The sequence below is a fragment of the Beta vulgaris genome, chromosome 4 (genome assembly GCF_026745355.1).
Source record: "Beta vulgaris subsp. vulgaris cultivar EL10 chromosome 4, EL10.2, whole genome shotgun sequence".
NCBI classification, from domain to species: Eukaryota; Viridiplantae; Streptophyta; class Magnoliopsida; order Caryophyllales; family Amaranthaceae; genus Beta; species Beta vulgaris.
The window spans coordinates 34,396,566-34,418,430 of NC_079205.1; the positions used below are offsets into that span (position 1 = coordinate 34,396,566).

The following is a 21,865-nucleotide window of genomic DNA, read 5'->3' on the forward strand; positions in this document are numbered from 1 at the left end:
GTCTGGCATGGAAAACGTGGGATGGAATAAATTATGATCAAGGCTTTGATACCATGTGAATGATTAAGGTTTGATGAATATAATTTACGTAAGCATCGCTATATATAGCCTTTACAAGATAGTAGTGCCAACTAAAGTAGGAGTATATAATCAGAATATTCTAAGTAAAAATAGAAAATCAAGAGGGAAGATTATAAGAAGAAGATTACATGGATACGTTGACTATCATACAAAGATAATAAGAGATATAGTGAATCCGTGAATATCACGATCTTCTATAGTACTTTTGGGCTATTTATAGAAGTAATATTCCACTGACAAAGCGTATAATTTTTCGACACGTGTATGTTATGATGCATCTGACAGAAGGAAAGGTTTCTCTATTTTATCTTGTTAGACGACTGCCAACAACGTTGTCGGACTGTTTGAGCATATTAACTTCATGAACTTGGGATATTGTTTTCACATTCGCGTCCTCTATAAAGTTCGCGGACCTCTCAGGGACGTCCGCTAATGTACTTGGGTGATACCCATACAAGAGCTGTGCAAAATACGCTAATATTGAGATTAGAAAGCTGCATGTAGAACAACTTGTATGTTCATCTCATTTAATCATTTTTAAACACTATCAATTTACTGTTGTCTCACCATATAAGTAAGGATGTTAATTATATATGATATTGTACTTAACTACCATGGATCATTTTTTACTTGATCTAGGATGAGTATGCGAAAATAGAGCGACTAAAGTGTGAGGTGAAGAATATGTTGGGTGACCAAGAATTGGAGCCTGTCATGGTTCTCCAGCTTATTGACGATATTCAAAGATCGGGCCTTGGACATCATTTTGCCAAGGAAATAGAGAGTGCATTAAGTAGAATGTTATGCAACCTTGATGCTTTGAAATCAGATCTTCACGCTACATCTCTTGGGTTCAGACTTCTTAGGCAAATGGGATTTTTGGTGTCTCAAGGTATGTGTCCTTTATTATGTAACTAATTCTCCCTCTCTTAAATTTCTTTGAGTTTCGTGAAGTTGTACCTCTTCTGAAAATAGTCTCTACCAACTTTCTTATTTGTAATGGGGAAGGAGGACTTGAGCTGGTAACCTAAAGTATAAAGGAAAATCTATCAACCATAATTTAGAAATTAATTTCTATAGTGAATACAAGAAAGAAATTATCCTTCTCTATAAGAATAAGTCCGATATAAATTCATGACTAGATCTATTTAGAAAATCAACAACGTAATCAAAATTAAATGATCTTTCAAAATGGAAATAAATTTAGGGTTTTTTTTTTTTAAAAAAAGTACCTAATAAAAACAAGTTTTATAGGGAATAACCTAATAAAAAATTTGCCTAAAAAGACCATTTAAAATATTTCCGGTTGTTAATAACGAACATTTTATAAATTTCAGGTTAAATCACCAAATTCCGGCATTGACATTTTTTTAACTCCAATTAAAATCTTTCAATTCTTTTTGCTCACTACTCTAAGCTCATCTGTAGTCAACCTCGGAATTTGGTGTTTTGGTATAAAATTCATAAAATGGTTGTTATTAATAACAAGAAGTATTTTGATAGGTCTTTTTAGACAAAAAAAATTATTAGGTTGTTCCCTAAAAAATTGTGTTTTATTAAGTACTTTCTGATAAAAAAAACCATAAATTTATGAGTTTATATTCGTTTTTCAATGGTATCGTTTATTGCTTCTTCAAATTTGTCGCCAAGCTTTATTTACTTCTTTGGCTGATAAATTGGATTCATGTGGTGTGATGGAAAACAGACGTATTTAAGCAATTCAAGGATGGAAACGGTAATTTTAGGCCTTCTTTGTGCAATGACATAAAGGGGATGATAAGTTTGTATGAAGCTTCATACCTAGCTTATGAAGGAGAGCATCTCTTGGGCGAGGCCAAAGATTTTACGCTAGAGCATCTAATTAAACTTCGTTTGGACAATGAGGACAAACTCATTTCTGAGTATGTGCACTACATATTAGAGCTTCCACTAAGGTATAGACTACCAAGGCTTGAAGCTAGACACTACATCGAGACACATCCAAACTGGGAAGATACTAAGAATATACCGGCTTGGCTTGAGCTAGCCAAGATTGACTTCAATATGACACAATTGACTTATCAAGAAGACCTACATGAAATGTCAAGGTAAAATTTACTATCACTATGTCTTTTTTTTTTACACACTTTTTAATGCACAACTTTAATCACGAACATTAATCTAATACACTACTAAGGGAGTATAATTGTATTATAACTATGTTTTGCTCCCTAAATAAAATAAGTTATTTACTCCTTAATAGAAAAAAAAAAAGAAGTCATTTACGACCTATTCTGGTAGAACAATCTAATTATAAGGTACTTGTGTTTTTTAGGGTAATTTATTTTTCTCTTTTGCCTTCCCTAATTAAGTCAGACTACATGAGACCAATTTAAGTTTTTATTATGTTAATTAATTCCTTACTTTCACTCTCTCTCCTTTAGGAAGTAGAAATATCAATGACATATGTGAGTGCTTTTGACTCATTTATATGATCACTACCACAAGTCACAAAGAGTCAAAGACCAATGATTTATTTGCAGGTGGTGGAAAGATCTTGGGCTATCAGATAACTTGAGCTTTGCCAGGGACAGATTAATTGAATGTTTTTATTGGGGCATTGGCACTTATCCATCATCTAAACTTGAACATAGCTTCTGCCGCAAGTCTTCAACAAAATTATGCAAATTTGTTACCATTCTTGATGACATTTATGATGTTTATGGTCACATGCACGAGCTTGAACACTTTACCAATGTTGTTGAAAGGTTTGTGATATCATTCTTTTTAGCTACTAAAATCAAACATCTCTCTTATAAATATTATGTTTGCTTATATATGGTGGTATATTTTATGAGCACTCTATTCATGAAGCAAGTAAAATGATAGTAAAAGTAGTTATGGCCACTTGTATTTACAGTACACTGAAACTCAAGTTATCCTTCAGTTATACCTCTTAAATAATTGGAAAAAACTTGGTTAACCCACCGGGTAGACTACCCACCCCATAATATAAGGTTGTGGTAATTATGATAATGGAATCCAACTAGACTTAAATACTAATATTTTAATTGTCTATTAGTAGCGGGTAGTCTACCCGCTGGGTTACTCAAGCAATGTCCTAAATAATTTCACAAAATCAAACTAAGTCAATCTCATACTAAGGTTATTCTCAAACTTTAACATGCTATTAAATAGCTAAGGTTAACTTACTTATTTAAGCCTTTGAGCATGTAAATAATATAGGATCCTATTAGATGTTTGTCTCAATGAGGAGTATTATATTGATCATGTTTACCTTTTCACTTTTCTTGAATATGAAGACAATCACATATGATGAGTATTGTCGGGTCGTGTTCGTTTTGTATGTGTGAGTTCTTGCGCATGAAGGAAAAAGAGAGAAAGCAAATGTTTTGTAAGGTTAAGGAGTTGCTCCTCGATTAGCCAAAGGGGTTTTTATCAAATATTTAGGCTATGTTTAGTTCACCTGAAATTTTATGATCTGAACTAATCTAATCTGATCTGATATGATTTGCAAGATCTTATCTTTAATAAAATATATTATTACTATTATATTATTACTTTGTAATTTATTATTATGCAATATATTATAAGATCTTATCTATAGTGTTACTATTATTATCATTTTATTTCCATCACTACTATGACTTGGGTAAGAAAGAAATGGATAGCGTGCAACTTCAAATAGCTAGGGAGAGTTGGAATTCAGTAGGAAGAGGTATACCAGATCTAAATATATAATTTGTATCTCGCACTTAGCTTATTTTGAAATGTAATGCAAACTTAGTAATTTCGTTGTCATGAATTTGAGCTATCATATTTTATATATTTCTTATTTTTGCGCCAATCTTATGTTATTAACACGTGGCTTTTAATTTCTATCATTTAATAACAACAAAACAACTTAAAATAATGATAAGAATGACATTTATAATTATAACAACAATAATAATAATTACCAATATTAATAATTAATAAGTACAATAACAACAATAATAATCCTTTTGAACAAATATACTAGTAAATAATATTATTAATAGTAATAATGAGTTTTTAAATATAAGCATGATTTTGAGCTGATTAGATTTGAAATAAGCAAAAATAATTAAGGTGAACTAAACATAGCCTTACTATTATCCCTCACTCATTTTCATATTATTGTAAATTATTTGATCGTGTAGATGAACCGACACCTAATAATTCATGTCTGGAGATATATAATTATCTACATTCCTCAAATGACATACATCATACAAAACTATTAGAACTTGTTTCTGTCTAGAAATTAAGCATGATAATTCCTTTGCTTAGGGAGTACCGGGTCAGATCTGAATGTCCTGAGTCCAAAGTCCGTACGCCGGAATCCTGCAAAAGTAATGGTTAGACTGCCCCGGGGGTTGTTCCGGGATCGCCTCTCCGACGCTCAAGTCAGTGATCAAGATAGAGAGATAAAGTCTAGAGAGAGATGCTCTGGTTTGTTAGGTAAGAATTCAATACCTTCTCATTGATGAGGGGGTTGAGTATTTATAGTGCTTGGGATATCCCAACTATAGGCCAGCTGGAAGGCACTGACAGCTGGGGGGCACTATCACATGTGGGCCCTCTGGAGGCTATAGGCTTTGTTGGGTTTAAATTGTCCCTGGCTGGCTTAGCCCAGGAAATAAGCCCAAACAATTAGCCCCACGCCAGGAATGGGAAACATCGAGGCCTTGCTGAAGCGTCTCCCGTTCGTGGCGGAACCTAGATAGCCCTGAGCGCAGACTGACCTGGTCTCCTGGAGGAGAAGGGAGGCATGTGCCGACCCAGTCTCCTTGAGGAGAGGGGAGGAATGTGCCGACCCGGTCTCTTCAAGAAGAGGGGTGGCATGTGCCGACCCAGTCTCCTTGAGGAGAGGGGAGGCATGTGCCGACCCGGTCTCTTCAAGGAGAGGGGTGGCATGTGCCGACCCAGTCTCCTTGAGGAGAGGGGAGGCATGTGCCGACCCGGTCTCTTCAAGGAGAGGGGTGGCATGTGCCGACCCGGTCTCTTCGAGGAGAGGGGAGGCGTACGTGCCGACCCGGTCTCATAGAGGAGAGGGGAGGCATGCGCCGACCCGGTCCCTTAGAGGAAAGGAGGGTATTGCTCATACATGGCTCGGATGAGGGGCCAATGAGCCCCATGCTTGTCCGAGCTGGTGCCTTGCTCTCGCTAAGTCAATCTGGAACTTAGGAGATTTACTAAACCAACGAGGAGTGCTTCCTTGGTCCGAGTTGGTTGGACGCGGCTCGGATGAGGGGCCAATGAGCCCCATGCTTGTCCGAGCCGGTGCCTTGCTCTCGCTAAGTCAATCTGGGACTTAGGAGATTTACTAAACCAACGAGGAGTGCTTCCTTGGTCCGAGTTGGTTGGACGCGGCTCGGATGATGGGCCAATGAGCCCCATGCTTGTCCGAGCCGGTGCCTTGCTCTCGCTAAGTCAATCTGGGACTTAGGAGATTTACTCAACCAAAGAGGAGTGCTTCCTTGGTCCGAGTTGGTTGGACGCGGCTCAGATGAGGGGCCAATGAGCCCCATGCTTGTCCGAGCCGGTGCCTGCTCTCGCTAAGTCAATCTGGGACTTAGAAGATTTGCTCAACCAAAGAGGAGAGCTTCCTTGGGCCGAGTTGGTTGGACGCGGCTCGGATGAGGGGCCAATGAGCCCCATGCTTGTCCGAGCCGGTGCCTGCTCTCACTAAGTCAATCTGGGACTTAGGAGATTTGCTCAACCAAATAGGAGAGCCTCCTTGGGCCGAGTTGGTTGGACGCGGCTCGGATGAGGGGCCAATGAGCCCCATGCTTGTCCGAGCTGGTGCCTGCTCTCGCTAAGTCAATGTGGGACTTAGGAGATTTACTTAACCAAAGAAGAGAGCCTCCTTGGGCCGAGTTGGTTGGACGCGGCTCGGATGAGGGGCCAATGAGCCCCATGCTTGTCCGAGCCGGTGCCTGCTCTCGCTAAGTCAATCTGGGACTTAGGAGATTTACTCAACCAAAGAGGAGAGCCTCCTTGGGCCGAGTTGGTTGGACGCGGCTCGTATGAGGGGCCAATGAACCCCATGCTAGTCCGAGCCGGTGCCTAAGATGCTGGACCACTGGTTAAAGTGACCGAGCTGGTAACCTTGAGCTGATGAACTAGTAATCTTGAGCTAGTGAACTTAATAGTTTCTTGAAACCCAAAATGCCACGTGGCAACGGTGGATTATTGGGGTGTTTGAAAACATGGTGGCGATTCAACTTCTGGTCATTTATGACCTTTGTGACGATTGACATTCTTTGGAGCTGTACCTTTTGAATAGTTTTGGGCCATCTGAGAGGCCCATTAAGGTGGCGAAAACGCAGGTCCCGGTCCATATTTCGACGCGGGACACGGAAATCGAGGATTCTTGCCTATAAGTAGGGAGAGAGGGGAGAGATTTTGTCACTTTTACAATTCTCTCTCTCTCTCTAAATTTGAGTTTTCTGCTCTCTCTCTCTCTACTTTAGAGCTCTTTGTCCCTCTAAGTCCGGGCTTCACTCTATTCGTCCGACCAGGTACGCTTTTGTTTTGCTTTTTTGCTAAGTTTTTTCTTCTTTCGTGTAATAAAATCGGCCGACCCCCTCCTGTTGATAAATAATGGGGAGCTCGTCCGAGTCAGTGACACCTCCTCCCTCACCTCCTTATAATTTAGCCGAGGAAGTGAGGGGTATGGGAATGGTATTGGTGTCAACTTTAATAAGTTGCCCGGATCCCTCGGCTGTGCCTGAGGCGCTTTCCCTCCCGAGTACTCCTTCGCAAGCCGAGGAGGAGGAGGTCGAGGGTACCATCCCTCTACCCTGGGAGGTGTCCCTGGCCTATCCCTCTTCGAGGAGTTACTTAGACAGATATTTGTCTAATGGTGTAGTTAGGATAACTATGCCGGGAGAAGAAGGTGAGGCTTCGACATCCGGGCGGCTCGTATATCCAGAGATAGATCCCAAAGGCGGACCGGGAGCGAAGTTCCCCCTTCCGTCATTAATAAAAGCTTTGCTAGAGGACGCCCGAGGCCAAGCGGCCAAGTTTCATAAAGGACCCCTACCTGCTGGTCCGACCCGATGCCAGCCATACTATCCTGACTCCACCTCCCGGATGCACCGCCTTTTATTACAAGGCCATGGAGATGGGATTGAGGTTCCCGCTGACCCAGTTCGAAAAGGACATTTTGAACGCCTACAATGTGTGCTTGGGTCAGCTTTCTCCGAACTCTTGGGGTGGAATCTTGGCTGTCCACGTAATCTGCGACATTATCGGCGTTAAGCCGACCCTCACTCTTTGGCGGCACATGTACAAATTGTTCGAGATGCCAGCCGGGGATCATGGTCCGGGCTGGTGGTGCTTCCAGGCTCGGCGGGGCTACCGAACAGTCCTTGACCTTCCCACATCTCTGAAGGGGTTCCGCCGAGGGTTTGCTTTTGTATACCACGGAGGGGAATGGGGCATCCCCACCGTGCCTCCATTAGCCGAGCCAAACCATTGCTTAAATTTCACGGTTTTTTCACCATATACCCCTGACAAATTTTTTTTTGCACCGTATACCCTTTTGACTTTTCAAATTCATCATATACCCCTCACATTTCGAAAAATACATCAACTTACCCTTTTGACTAACAGCGTTAGACTTCCGTTAGTCATTAACCCCTAATCCCCTCTAACCCTAATTAACTAACCTAAATTAAATCCTAATCCTAACCCTAATCTAATACACTTTAACTAACCTACTGCCACATAACCCCCTATTGCCACATCACCCCCACTGCCACATCACCCTCCCCCTTACCCCTACTGCCACGTCACCCTACACTGCCACATGACCCTCCCCCTTATCTCCACTGCCACGTCACCCCCTCCACCAGCACTGCAGTCCCCACCCCCACCACCACACCCACACCCACCCCACCCACCCCCACCACCACCACTGCAGTCCCCCACCCCACCACCCCACCACCCCTGAAACCCCCGAAACCCTTCCGCCACCTGCATCGCCGCACCCCCTCCTCTTCCGCCACCCACAACACCATACACGCAGCACAAACTCGCGAAAAATCCGGCAGCCACAATTTAACTTGCACAACACTGCAAAATCCGGCAGCCGCAAGTGAAAATCGCACAGTAGCCGCAAAATCCGGTAGCACAAACTCGCGCAAACTCGCGCAGCCACAGGGGAGGGGAGTTGCGAGAAAAGGGGAGGGGAGTGTTGCGTGGTCAGGGATGGCGGGAAGGGGGGAGGGGGTTGCGTGGTCGATGATGGCGGAAAGGGGGAGGGGGGCTGCGTTGTCGGAGATGGCGGAAAAGGGGAGGGGGGATGCGTGGTCAGGGATGGCGGAAAAGGGGAGGGGGTTGCGTGGTCGGAGATGGCGGAAACGGGGAGGGGGGCTTCGTGGTCGAGGATGGCGGAAAAGGGGGAGGGGGTTGCGTGGTCGGAGATGGCAGAAAAGGGGGAGGGGGTTGCGTGGTCGGGGATGGCGGAAAAGGGGGAGGGGGCTGCGTGGTGGGGGAAAATCTGGTGGGGTGGGTGGGGTGCGAAATTCCGTTTAGGGTGGGGGTGGTGGGTCAGGTGGTGGTCAAGGGTGGTGGGCCTAGGCATGGGTAGTAGTGGTGGGTTGGGCTGGTGGGCTTTTAGGGTTAGGTTTTAGGGTTAGTTAAGTTTAGGGTTAGTGTTAGTGTTAGTGTTAGTGTTAGGGTTAGGTTTAGGGTAGTTAATTAGGAATAAATTGGGATTTATGGGTTAATGACTAACGGAAGTCTAACACCGTTAGTCAAAAGGGTAAGTTGATGTATTTTTCGAAATGTGAGGGGTATATGATGAATTTGGAAAGTCGAAAGGGTATACGGTGCAAAAAAAAATTTGGTCAGGCGTATATGGTGAAAAAACCGTAAATTTCAAGGTGCCTGAGCTATCCGACGAGGAGGCTGTGGCTGCTATTTACATGCAACTGGAGGCCAAGATAGTAGATGGTGGTGAAGTCTTTGTAGCGGGGAACTGGCTCCCGAGCTGCAAATTGTTTAAGAACGAGCACTTCTTGGCGTCATTCGGCCTGAGTCCGGCCTTTCCTAAGGGTAATTCGGCAAGAGGGGGTCCGGTTGACTTGTTTTTATTGTATTATTTGCCATATTTTCTAACTCTTTTTCCTTTTGCAGAAGCTTCTCTAGCATTCATTAAGGAAACCGACCAGGAGATGGCCGAACGATTGACTTCCACTGCTCTGAAAGCTGCTAGGATCAGGGCCGAGATGAAGGCCAACAAAATCAACAAACCCTCCAAGCCAAAGGTAAGCACCCCTTCCATCCGACCTGGTTCAGACTTACACTTCCTATTCTCACCAACTTTTTGCATATTTTATGGGATCCTTCCAACCCTAAGCCGAGGAAGCGCAAGGAGAGGACGGAGGAGAGGGTCGAGCTGACGGAGAAGGCTCTGGCCAAGGCCCGGGCCGAGAAGGAGGGCTCGGCGAAGAAGGCCAGGAAAGAGCCTTCTGTCGAGGTCAACAGCCCTCGGCCAGGGTCCGGGGATGACAACACTCATGTCTCCGTCCATCCCTCGGATTTCGAGCCAGTTCGCAGTCCTGGCTATGTGCCAGGGGGATCCCATACTGAGCAGGCGATGTCCGAGGCGCCTCTCCCGTTTACTCAGCTCTCTAAGACTGAGAAGAAGCAAAGGATCAGCGATGCGCTGGAGATCCTCTGTACTCAAGCCGACTGTGATCACATCAGGGCGGTGAACGAAAGAACGAGTCGAGCGAGCTCTTTCGCTCCTGGATGGACGTAAGTAAATTTCTCTTACTTTGCCTTTTACTTCGCCTTTTATTTCTCAACTTTCTCTTCCTAACTGGTTTCCTTTTGGCAGTTTTCTATCCGAATGACCAAAGTGGCCGAGGACCGGCTTGCTTTGGTCCAAGAGGTCCAGGATCTGAAGGAGGCGGCTCGGACGCACTTCGACGAGCTTTATCAAGCCAAGGAGGCCAAGCGTCTGGCCGAGCTACGACTGGAGGAGGCCAACACCAAAATCACCAAGGGTGAGGCGGCTTGGCAGCAGGAGAAGGAAGATTGGAAAGTGGAGAGAGCCAACCTTACCCTGGCCAAAGAAAACGCCGAGTTTGCCAAGGTTGCGGCCGAGTCCAAACAAGCTCGAGTCGAGGGCGACTTGGAGAGGGTCAAGTTCAAACTCTCCACGGCTGAGGCTCAATTGAAGGAGGCTCAGGTGGCAGTTTCCCACTCCCAGGAGGAGTGGTTCAAAGCTTGGCAGGCTTCGGATGACTGCACCGAATTCTGCGCCGAGGTGGGCCAGTCTTCCCACAAGATGGGCGAGGATGAGGCGCTCACCAAGCTCAGGGAGGCTCTGGCCGACTCCTGCCCTGAAGCTGACTGGAATTCGGTCTGGTCTCGCTACCAGGAGTTGGCTGAGGCCGAGGCAGCCGTCATCAAAGCAAAAATGGCCGAGGAGATGAGCTCGGATGACGAGGATGATGATGACGAAGAAGCTGCCAGCACCGAGCCGCCTCCAGGGAACGCTGTCGAGCAACCTGATGTTGAGCAACCTGCTGCCGACCCCTCTACCTAGCTGCTTTAGGATTCTTCTCTAAGCTTTTGCCATGTTGGCTTTTTTGCTTTACCTCTTGTATTTTTTGTAAACTTTTGGTTGTATTTTGCAACTCTGATCAATGGGAATACAACTACTATTTTGCAACTTGTCGTTTATTATGCAATCTGTTTTTGTTATTTGCGATATCACAACATATAAATATACAATAGACTGGCTAGGTCTTTTCATTTCTGGGGTAAAACCCGACTTGATACATGGACTGACTAAGTCCGAGTTACATTCAAATTTGCTAGCTAAAACCGACCAGGTAGCGCTGGCTTTACAATATGCCCCTATTGCAAGTAACAAAAAGCAATTAAACATAGTATCTTTTGAGATTGTCTAGGTTCCAAGGGCGAGCCAAGGGGATCCCTTCGGGAGATTCAAGTCGGAATGTCCCTGGCTTGAGGACCTCTGTGACCTTATAGGGGCCGTCCCAATTTGCCCACAACTTCCCTTTGAGATGGGAGAGTCCGGTGGCTTCCACCTTTCGGACGACCCAGTCACCTAGGTTGATTGACCGAGGCTTTACCCGTCTATTAAAATGCCTTGTGATTTTTTGCTTGTACCGGATGGCTTGCAGTAAGGCATTGCCTCGTGTTTCAGGCAACAAATCTAAGTTGACGGGTTTATCTTCCTCATTTTGGTCAAACTCATAGAACGTCATCCGAGGAGAGGGGATTCCCACCTCGACCGGCAGGACAGCTTCGCTACCATAGACCAATCCGAAAGGGGAGTGCCCCGTAGCTTCTTTCACTGTTGTTCGGGCCGACCAAAGGACTCCGGGTAGGTCGTCTACCCATGCCCCTTTAGTTGCATCAAGGGATTTCTTGATTCTCTTTAGGACAATTTTATTGGCTGATTCGGCTTGCCCGTTGGTCTGAGCGCGGGAGACGGCTGAAAACTTTATTTGAATGCCGAACCGGGCACAATACTCTCGAGTTGGCCCGCTGTTGAATTGTCGGCCATTGTCCGACACCAGGGCTCTTGGAACTCCGAACCGGGTGATGATATTCCTCCAGATGAACAGCTGGACTGCTTGTCAGTAATTGACGCCAGTGGTTCGGCTTCGGTCCACTTAGTGAAGTAATCAATAGCCACAATTAGGAACTTTCTTTGCCCGGAAGCTGGGGGAAAGGTCCGAGCAAGTCCATGCCCCACTTGTCGAAGGGCAGAACCGCTTGAATGGTGGTGAGGGGGGTGGCAGGTGCTCTTGGTATGTCCGAGTGAATCTGGCAGGAGGGACATCGCCGGACTAAGTCCGAGGCGTCAGCCTTCAAAGTGGGCCAATAGTACCCTGCCCTTAATGCCTTTCCGGCTATCGTTCTGCCCCCTTGATGGCTCCCGCAAGCTCCTTGGTGTATTTCCCGAAGGACATAGTTTCCTTCCTCGGGGGTCATACACTTGAGGAGGGGATGGGGAAGGACTTCTTATAGAGCTGCCTTTCATGCCAAAGGAACCAACCTGATTTATTTTGATCCGGTCGGCTTCCTAGGATCATGGGTAAGGTCCCGTCTCGCAAGTACTCCACAATTTCGCATCCAGTTCGAGGAACGATTGAGTACAGCTGCTCTTTAGCATTTATGCTAGGTTCCTTCAATACTTCCGAAGTTATAGTTCTCGGGGCCGACCCTTCAGCAGAACTAGCCATTTCCGAGCGGGGAATGTGGGTAATCCGGAATCCGGACAACCTTCCAATGACAGCTCGGGCTTTGGCCAAGTACATTCTCATGTTGTCCTCCTTGGCCTCATAGTCTCCAGAAATCTGACCCACAATGAGTTGTGAGTCGGACTTGGCTATGACTGATGTTGCTCCAGCTAGGATGCATAGTTGTATCCGAGGATGAGGGCCTCATACTCGGCTTCATTGTTAGATCCGAGAAACTCGAACTTAACAGCATATTCAATTTTTTCCCGACCGGGGTTTGATGACCCCCGCTCCACAACCACTCTTTGTGGATGACCATCAACAAGCAACTCCCACTCCTCTTGGAACCGACCGGGGGTCGAGTTGCGCATTCAGTGATGAAGTCAGCGAGTGCTGGGCCTTGATTGCCCTTCGTGCTCAATTCGAGCCCAAAGTCTGCTAACTGGTCTGCCCAATCACTCATCCGACTCGAGTGATTCCAATTTTCAATAAGCTTCCGGAGCGGCTGTCCGGTTAGGACTTTGATGGGATGTGCTTGAAAGTAAGGCTTGAGCTTTCGGCTTGCCATTACTAAGGCAAAGACCATTTTTTCGACATCGCTGTACTTCGCCTTGGCCCCCCTATAGGCTGGCTGATGAAGTAGACAGGATGTTGCTTTCCTTCTCGCTCGGCTATTAGGATGCGCTAAGAGCGTAGTCCGAGACGCCAAGTAAATGAACAGGGGTTCCCCCGGCAAGGGGGAGATCAGTTTAGGCAAAGTTGCCAAGTGATTCTTGAGGCAGTGAAGGCTTGCTCGGCTTCATCGTCCCATGCGAACTCTTTTCGCTTCAGGGCCTTGAAGAACAACAAGCTCTTATCGCCGACCGGGAGAGGAACGACCGAGCGCCGCTAAGCAGCCGGTTAGGCGCTGTACTTCCCGAACGTTCCGAGGGATTTCATCTCTGGACCGCTTTGATTTTGTCCGGGTTGGCTTGATTCCTCTTTCATCCACTAGAAATCCGAGGCACTTTCCCCCTTTAACTCCGAAGACACATTTTTTAGGGTTGAGCATCATTCGGTATTTCTTAGGGTGCTCACGTTTCTTTCAGATCGCAGGGTGATCCGACTGGGCCTTCTTGACTATCATATCGTCAACATACACTTCAATGTTCCGACCCAATTGGTCGCTGAAGATTTTGTTGACGGTTCGCTGATATGTAGCCCCGCTTTTTGAGGCCGAACGGCATCATCTATAGCAGTAGACCCTGAGGAGTGATAAATGCCGTATGAACCCTATCCTTCTCGGCCATGGGAATTTGATGATAGCCAGCATTTGCATCCATGAAGCTGAGAAGGGCGTGCCCTGCCGTGAATCGACCAGCCTATCGATCTTTGGCAGAGGGTGATTGTCTTTTGGGCAGGCTTTGTTTAAGTCGGTAAATCGACACACATTCGCCATGCCCACTCGGTTTTTGACCAATACCACGTTGGCCAGCCATTCCGAGTATTGACATTCTTCATGAAACCCGCTTCGAGCAGCTTCTTGACCTCTGCGGCTGCTGCGGCTTTCTTTCAGGACCTTGGTGCCTGAGCTTTTGCTTGATTGGTCTGAACCCCTCTTTGATGTTAAGCTCATGACACATGATTTTCGGGTCGAGCCCAGGCATTTCTGTGGCCTCATAGGCGAAGACATCTTGGTACTCCGTGAGCACTCGGATGATATCTTGCCTTGTTTGGGGGTCCATGGCCTTGCCTACCCTGACGTCCGACCGGGTCCTGGCCGATGCGACTTCTTCGTCATCCTCGGCTGGCTAGGGCGTTCATATTGCTTGGGGTTTCAGTTATGTACACCCCGAGGCTGGTTGAGGGCTGACCCCTTCATATTTTCTCTTTTTTTCGAGTCCTTTTGGACGTCGTTGTCCGAGTCCTTTTGGACGTCGTTATTTTTGAGGCTATTCACATAGCACTCTCTTGCTGCCTGTTGGTCGCCTTGAATTTTTCCTACCTTCCCGTCATCAGTCTCAAACTGCAAGAGGAGTTGTAGGTGGAGATGGCGGCCTTGGCTTGTTTAGCATGGGCCTCCCCATTATTATGTTGTAAGGCAAAGGGATGTCTACCACCAAGAAGTCGATCGGTAGGCTTCTCCCCTTACCCTTTTCACCCATCCGAGTGGGTAATTTTATTGATCCGACCGGGAGGACAGAGTTGCCCCGAAGCCTATGAGCGGCTGAGCCATGGGGTAACATCCCGTTCGGTGTACTTCAACTTTTGAGGCAGTCAAGGGTGATGATATCAGCGGATGACCCACTATCCACCAATACCCTCTTCACCTTTGTATTGCTACCTTGAGCTCGATGGACAGGGGGTCGTCGTGGAACGTGCAGCGTCCGACTGGGTTCCCCGAAAGTCATGACGGGGCCAGCTGCTCGGGGAGCTGGACATCAAGTACCTGATGTTTGAGGTTTTGGAGGTGAGCCTTGCGTGCTCGGCCGGTTAGGCCCCCGACGCGAATCCTCCAGCGATGACACCAATGAATCCTTCGTGTCCCCGCTGTTCGACTGACCCACCTTTTGCTTCCCCTTTTCCTCGCTCGAGCGCTTTAAGTAGTGATTGAGCTTGCCCTGGTCGGCCAAACCATCCAAGGATTTCTTGAGCTCTCGACAGTCCTTGGTGGTGTGCCCACATTCCTTGTGGTAATCGCACCACAAGCTTTTATCCCTCCGAGACGATGATGTCCGGATGGGCGCTGGCCTGGGAAGCCAATTTTTGTTCCGGATGTCAAAGTAGATCTCCTTCCGGTTTTTATTGAATCGGGGGTCGTTGCCGTTATCGGTGAGCCGATCCCCGCGCCCCCCCGTTCTTTGATGCTTAGGCTGACTTGGGTGAGCCCCTTCATCTTTTCTCTTCTTGCCACCCTCATCCGAGTAACGGCAGATGTCCGTTGCCTGGATGAACCTTTGGGTCCTAGCCATGGCTTCCGAGTAAGTCTTTACTTCATTCTCGGCCAATGACCATCTAAGCCGACCCGGTTGGAGCCCGGACATGAGGGCAGCGAAGGCTACGCGTCTGTAGTCGGTAATTTTGAGGGACTCCTCATTGAACCTCTTTATGTAGTCCGACAAGGATTCATTCTTGTCTTGCTTCACCCCCATGAGATGAAGGCTGGTTTTTCTTTGCCTCTTTCCCGCTACAAACTGGTGGATGAAGAGGTGTTCTAGTATGGCGAAGTCAGTGATGACCCCCGCCGGGAGTTCTTGGAACCAGTGAGGGCCAGACCTTTGAGGGTGGTGGGAAAAACGCACCAGGTGGCCTCGAACTTGTCTGAACGCTCATTTGAGCCTTGTAACTAGCCATATGATCATCTGGGTCGGTTAGGCCCGCGAATGGCTCGATCAGGGGGGTTTTGATTTTCCCCGGGGTTTGGGTCCCTAGGATTTCCTGGCTGAAGGGGATCAAGAACTTGAGCCCACCTCCAGTTAGCCTAGGAGGCTGAGAATGAGCCGAGTCCCCTTGGCCCTCTCGGTCATTTGCTTTCTTCTTGAGGAACTCCCGGGCGTCATAGCCTTGGCTGAGGCGCTTCTTGTTGTTAAGGAATTCCCGGGCTCTTGGGGTTTCCGACCCGCCCCCCCTTGGGGATTTAGATACATGGGTTCTGCATGCAGACGGGCCGACCCCTGTCGGCGACTTTTCTTTTTCATGGCTTGGGTCTCTCGCATCGGACCGTGGCCGGCTAGGCTGCTGATCCCGATTAGAACGAGAGTGGTCCCTGTGGGAGCGAACGACTGTGCGCTCTCTGGGCTCATGCTGATTGAGCGGGACGACTTGCTGCGGCTGCCTCTGCTGCAGCATGGCCATCATGTCCATCACGCCCTTTTGGAAAGTTTTCTGGAGCTGGGCGGTGATAAGGGCCAGGTCAGCCGCAAAGAGCGGCTGAGGCTCCACATTTTGAATCTGTTGGGAGACCGACCGAGGGTCCAGAGTTTAGACGGTGGGTGAGCTCCGACCCGGAGAGGTGGTCTGCTCGGCCTCCCTATTGTGCGCGGTGAGTGGCCTCTCTCGGCCGAGGATTGGGGTCCCTATTATGCGCGGGCGAGTGGCCTCTCTCTGGCCGAGCGACTTGTCAGAGGCTTGCTTGCCCGAGTGTTTTTGGTTGGTGCCATTGTCAATTGGCGTTCGAAGCTGAGTAGCTGAGTGAATAAATCTTAATGAGTGGTGGCGAAGTAACTTTTTGTACTATCCCCACAGACGGCGCCAAACTGTTTCTGTCTAGAAATTAAGGATGATAATTCCTTTGCTTAGGGAGTACCGGGTCAGATCTGAATGTCCTGAGTCCAAAGTCCGTACGCCGGAATCCTGCAAAAGTAATGGTTAGACTGCCCCGGGGGTTGTTCCGGGATCGCCTCTCCGACGCTCAAGTCAGTGATCAAGCTAGAGAGATAAAGTCTAGAGAGAGATGCTCTGGTTTGTTAGGTAAGAATTCAATACCTTCTCATTGATGAGGGGGTTGAGTATTTATAGTGCTTGGGATATCCCAACTGTAGGCCAGCTGGAAGGCACTGACAGCTGGGGGGCACTATCACAGGTGGGCCCTCTGGAGGCTTAAGGCTTTGTTGGGTTTAAATTGTCCCTGGCTGGCTTAGCCCAGGAAATAAGCCCAAACAGAACTAAGTGGTTGTATAGCGTTCAATTATATAAGGAGAAATTGCCGTATATCTGAATCTTTTCTTTATCTTGTACTATCATTTTGCCCTTATTATTATTGTAAATATTAGTAATTTGTTCAAATTAACTAGCCAATTGCAAGTAAAAAAAAGTTCAATAAAATTGTGCTCCTTCTTTTCCTTCTTCGATTCTTTTTTTCCTAGATTCACGCGTAATCTTGTTAGATTTGCTTCAATGCATATGTCTAAAGTATATTAGATTTATTTCAATTCATATTTTTAAAGTATCAATTTTTTTTTAAGGAAAAATACATGACTAAAGACATAATGATTGAAAATATGCATAAAAATAAACACAATAATCATGAGTAACAAGGATATTTCGTTTTCAATGTTAAACTTCGGTTGCATATTTCCTTAATTTTGACGTATAATGATAGAATAGACATTAATAATAGCATAAGTATTAGCAGCATTTTATTCAATGAATATGTTAAGGGCTACTTACAGTCAAAATTACGCCTTGATTAGACGAGAAAATTGTGATTTAATGGCACTTAATATTTATATGAACCTCTTGATTAAGCTAATCATATTATATGTATCTTGTGATGATTTTATCCAGGTGGGACATCAATGCTATCGACGATCTCCCAGACTATATGAGATTGACCTTCCTTGCTTTATATAACTATGTTAACGAGACAGGATATGAAATTCTCAAGCAAAAGGGTCATAATTGTATTCCTTCCCTTAAGAAGGCCGTAAGTACCAAAGCAAAATCAATTATTACATATCAGATTACATGCTCATGATTATAATTATTTTTGGTGCATTAATCATTTGTTTCTTAAGTAGATTAATTTGAACTCTTTATGCAGTGGAAAGATATGTGTAAAGCTTTTTTAGTGGAAGTTAAGTGGTGCCACAACAGCCAAATTCCAACATTTGAGGACTATATCAACAATGGATGGGTTTCAGTTTCAGGGTCAGTTATATTAACGCATGCATATTTCATGGTGAGTCTAGATATTACTCCTGAGGCACTCGATTGCTTGAACAACAACCACGACATTCTACGGTTGCCTTCCATAGTCTTTCGGCTCTCGAATGACCTTGCTACTTTTGAGGTATATATGCATTACAAAGCATTATTTGTCACATATGGATAACGTCATAAGAAAGACACATGTGGTGGTTTGAGGGACTAGTTGCATTGTCATCCTAGTAATCAACATATAGTTACTAGCAAACAATTTTCATTTTCTTGTTTTAACTTTCCCAGGATCAACAATTGTCCGCCATAGACTATCCCATGACCTTTCAACAATGCAACTTATATAGTCATGGGCACCTTGAACTGATAACCTTAATAAATTAAGAGGTCACACATCACAAATTTCTCCAACTAAAGCACAATGACTGTAGAATTGCTAAGTACAAAGCTCCTTAAAAGGAAGGTGAACCTTTGCTAGGGTAGCACATCAAATTTTTTATTTTTTTTTAAACAAAAGGCATAAATAGATTAGATAGTTATCTTTCAATAAGTGTTCCATACATCAGTGGATTTAGCCCTACTACAAATAAACAAAAGCAAACATAGAGTACGTTCTATAATTTTAATATTTCCATTCAGCTGATCATCCAACTAACTAATCCATAGCATATTAAACCTGCGATTCTCCTTGTATCTGTGCGCCAGTGAGATCTTTCTCCATCTCCTCTTTAGTCTTTAACATAATATGGAGTTAATATGAATTCTTGAGCTCTATCCATTTTCTAGTTTGGCTAACTTATGTGATACCATATTCGCTTCCCTTTTCACATGTAAGAACTGTGCTTCAAAGTATGTTTCGATGTTAGCTTTTATCTCGTGAATTATCATCCCAAGTTCATGCATTTCATTATCCTCCACCTCTTTCAGCAGTTTATGAATTATGAAAGCATCCATTTCAACTTGTATTTTGTTCAGCCCAACATCCTTTGCAATGCAAGTTCGATACCTTTTCTCATAGCTAAGAGTTCTGCATGCGCTAGATTCTTAGCTTGGGTCTTAAAAGAGTAGCCTAAGAACGAGCTACCATCATCTTTCTTGATTACACCTCCCCCACTAGCTTCATTGGTTGATTTCCAGCACCCATCTGAATTGATTTTGTAAAATCCAGACTCGGGTAGCCTCCATTTAACATTTCTTTCACTCGTACTTTTTTGTTTTCCCTTATCCTGAAAAGTTTTTAAAATTGGCCACCAAATCTGCGTTTAATCTATTAAACACATAAGAGACATGTCTCATATTCTGCCAGAACACCGTCTCATCCCTATTTCGCCAGATATGCTAAATAGTTACCCCAAATACCGTCACCCAATCTTGGTTACCTCTAGTATTAACTGACATCCAAGTATTCCAGTCACTATTCATAAACACCCTCATGCTAGTTATTTCAATATCTTTGTTAGAATTTAGAACCATATTCCAGATAGCCTCAGAGTTGAAACAATCCTTAAAAACATGAATATGATCTTCCTCCTTTTCCACACATCTAGTGCATACTGGGTTAAAGTTATGAATTTTGTTTTTGAGGATTGTACCAACATGAAGGATTTGGTCGCAAAGGTGCCATAATAACATTTTGTATTTGTAAGGAAGGTCATTTTTCCAATGTTTCTTCCAATTTATTAGTGAAAGATTAAAGTAACACTTAGGAGGAGAAATAATCCTATACGCACTCTTAATATCATACTTTCCAGAAGTTCTGGGACCCCATGCTAACTTATCATTTCTATTGTTGCTAGATGGTATAAGAAGGGAAATAATGAGGTTTATCAAACTCTTCGGAAGATAAGGTTTAGTTTCATCAACCCACCAAGGGCCATCTTTAATGATTCTACTAACTCGCTAGTGTTCTAACCTCTCTGAAATTTGTTTCACCACACATTTTATCAGCTCTTCCTCTCCTACCCATCCGTGAAATCATAAAGAAGTGTCAATACCATTTCCTATCCTATGAATTAATTTGCGTTGAAGAACTCCTCTACCTTTTAGAATGTCACTCCACAAAGGTGAATCTCCATTTTTATGAGAGTAGTTCATGAAAAAAAAAAAAAACTTGTTAAGATATTTAAAATTTAAAATTTTTATCCATAATTTATTCTCATCTTTAATGATGCTCCAACCTAACTTAGCCATGAAGGTAATGTTCCAATTTCTTAGATTTCGAAAACCTAGGCCTCTCATGTGAATCGATTCACTCACCTTTTCCCATCCCGTTCTTGGTAAATAATGGAATTTATCTGTAGTATCCCAAAGAATTTTTTTACAGCTTTTCTCCATGTCATCAATAATTGAGATGGGCATAATACTAGGGTGCATGGCATAAAAGGGGTAAGTGTTTAGAACTGATTTTATTAGGGTTGTTCTTCCAGCTATGTTAATTAACTTGGCCTACCACCCTCTAATTTTATCTTTGGTTTTGTTTAGCATGGAAGCATAATCTTCTTTCTTTAATTTATTAGGCAAAATGCTAACCCCAGATATTTTCCAAAGGAAGTAGTTCCAGACACTCCCATTTCCTTTCTAATTAGATGCCTATAAGAGGGACTCAGATTGGAAGGAAGCACAATCCTAGATTTTTGAAGATTAACAAAGAGACCGAATTGATTACCAAATTAAAACTTTGTAACACTTCCATTGTTACTCTAGAGTTTTCCACACTTACCTTTCCAAACAAAGAAAAACATCGTCAACATAGAAAATGTGTGAAAGCTCTACATTATTGGTGATTTTAAAAGGAGATCAACTCTTATCCATGACCCTTGTTTGGATTAGACGAGAAAGTCTTTCCATACAAATGACAAATATGTAAGAAAAAAGTGGATCACCTTGTCTTATTCCACTCGAAGGGCATAAATGATTCGTTATTTCACCATTCCACAAGATGAAAACTCTTGGAGTGCATGCAATTCATGATAAGATTTGTTAACTTATTAGGAAAACCAAACAATTCCAAGATTTCTTTTATGAAACACCATTCAAGGCTATCATAAGCCTTAGAGAGATCAATCTCTAAGGCCATAATTTTCGCATTCTTTTTAGCCTTTTTAAAGCTATTAGCTACTTCTTTGATGACCAAAATGTTATCCAAAATATTCCTGTTGGGTACAAAACTTGACTGAATAGGATTTATAATATCCTCCAGTAAAGGTTTGATTCCATTGGCTATAGTCTTTGTTAAAATTTTGTAAATTGTGTTACAAAGACCTATGGGCCTTAAATATTTGGATTTTTTAACTACAATAATACAAACTTTAGCCCGTTGTCTCGCAATAATACAAACTTTGATTATTTTTTAATAATACAAACTTTACATCAAAATTCCTCCAGTAGGTCAAGTTGACTTGTAACTGGTAAAACATGTCAAACAAAAATTACAAAATGATCTTTTTTCTTTCTTCTTTCTCCCTCCTCCCCTAACCCCTCACTCCTCACCCACCTGAAGCACCTCAGCTTGTTACCTCCTACAACAAGTTAACAATTGATATTCCCTACTAGAGGAATAGTGATCAAAAGTTTGTATTATTATAAAATAATCAAAAATTTGTATTATTGCGAGAGAACGGGCAAAAATTTATATTATTATTGTTAAAAAATCCTAAATCTTTTAGTTCACTAGGATTTTCAACCTTTGGAATTAAAGTGATGAAGGAATCGTTAATAGATTGTGGAATCTGGCTGACTCAAAACAGAAGATAACCAGATTAGTAATAGAACTTCCTGCAATATCCCAGTGCTTTGATAAAAAACTGGTTGGATACCATACGGTCCTGGGATTTTAGTAGGGTGCATACCTTTTAGAGAAAGCCACACCTCTTCACCTGTACATTTTCCAT

At 44.2% G+C, this 21,865-nt stretch overlaps 1 protein-coding gene across 1 annotated transcript; it reads left to right on the plus strand.

Moving 5' to 3' along the window:
- Window positions 1–667: 667 nt before the first annotated feature.
- On the plus strand, window positions 668–18,150 carry LOC104883790 (tricyclene synthase EBOS, chloroplastic). The gene is made up of 5 exons (XM_010668353.3): window positions 668–973; window positions 1,787–2,168; window positions 2,604–2,828; window positions 17,604–17,742; window positions 17,860–18,150. The coding sequence occupies exons 1-5, from the start codon at window positions 766–768 to the stop codon at window positions 18,148–18,150; spliced, it is 1,245 nt and encodes a 414-aa protein (XP_010666655.2). The 5' UTR covers window positions 668–765.
- The last annotated feature ends 3,715 nt before the right edge of the window (window positions 18,151–21,865 follow it).

What these genes read in the sequence shown, in the direction of transcription:
- LOC104883790 (XM_010668353.3), top strand. Translation starts at nt 766, where the DNA reads ATGTTGGGTGACCAAGAATTGGAGCCTGTCATGGTTCTCCAGCTTATT. An exon ending in TTTACCAATGTTGTTGAAAG is followed by an intron (nt 2,829 to 17,603) that starts GTTTGTGATATC and finishes GATTTTATCCAG; the next exon opens with GTGGGACATCAATGCTATCG. An exon ending in TTCCTTCCCTTAAGAAGGCC is followed by an intron (nt 17,743 to 17,859) that starts GTAAGTACCAAA and finishes CTCTTTATGCAG; the next exon opens with TGGAAAGATATGTGTAAAGC.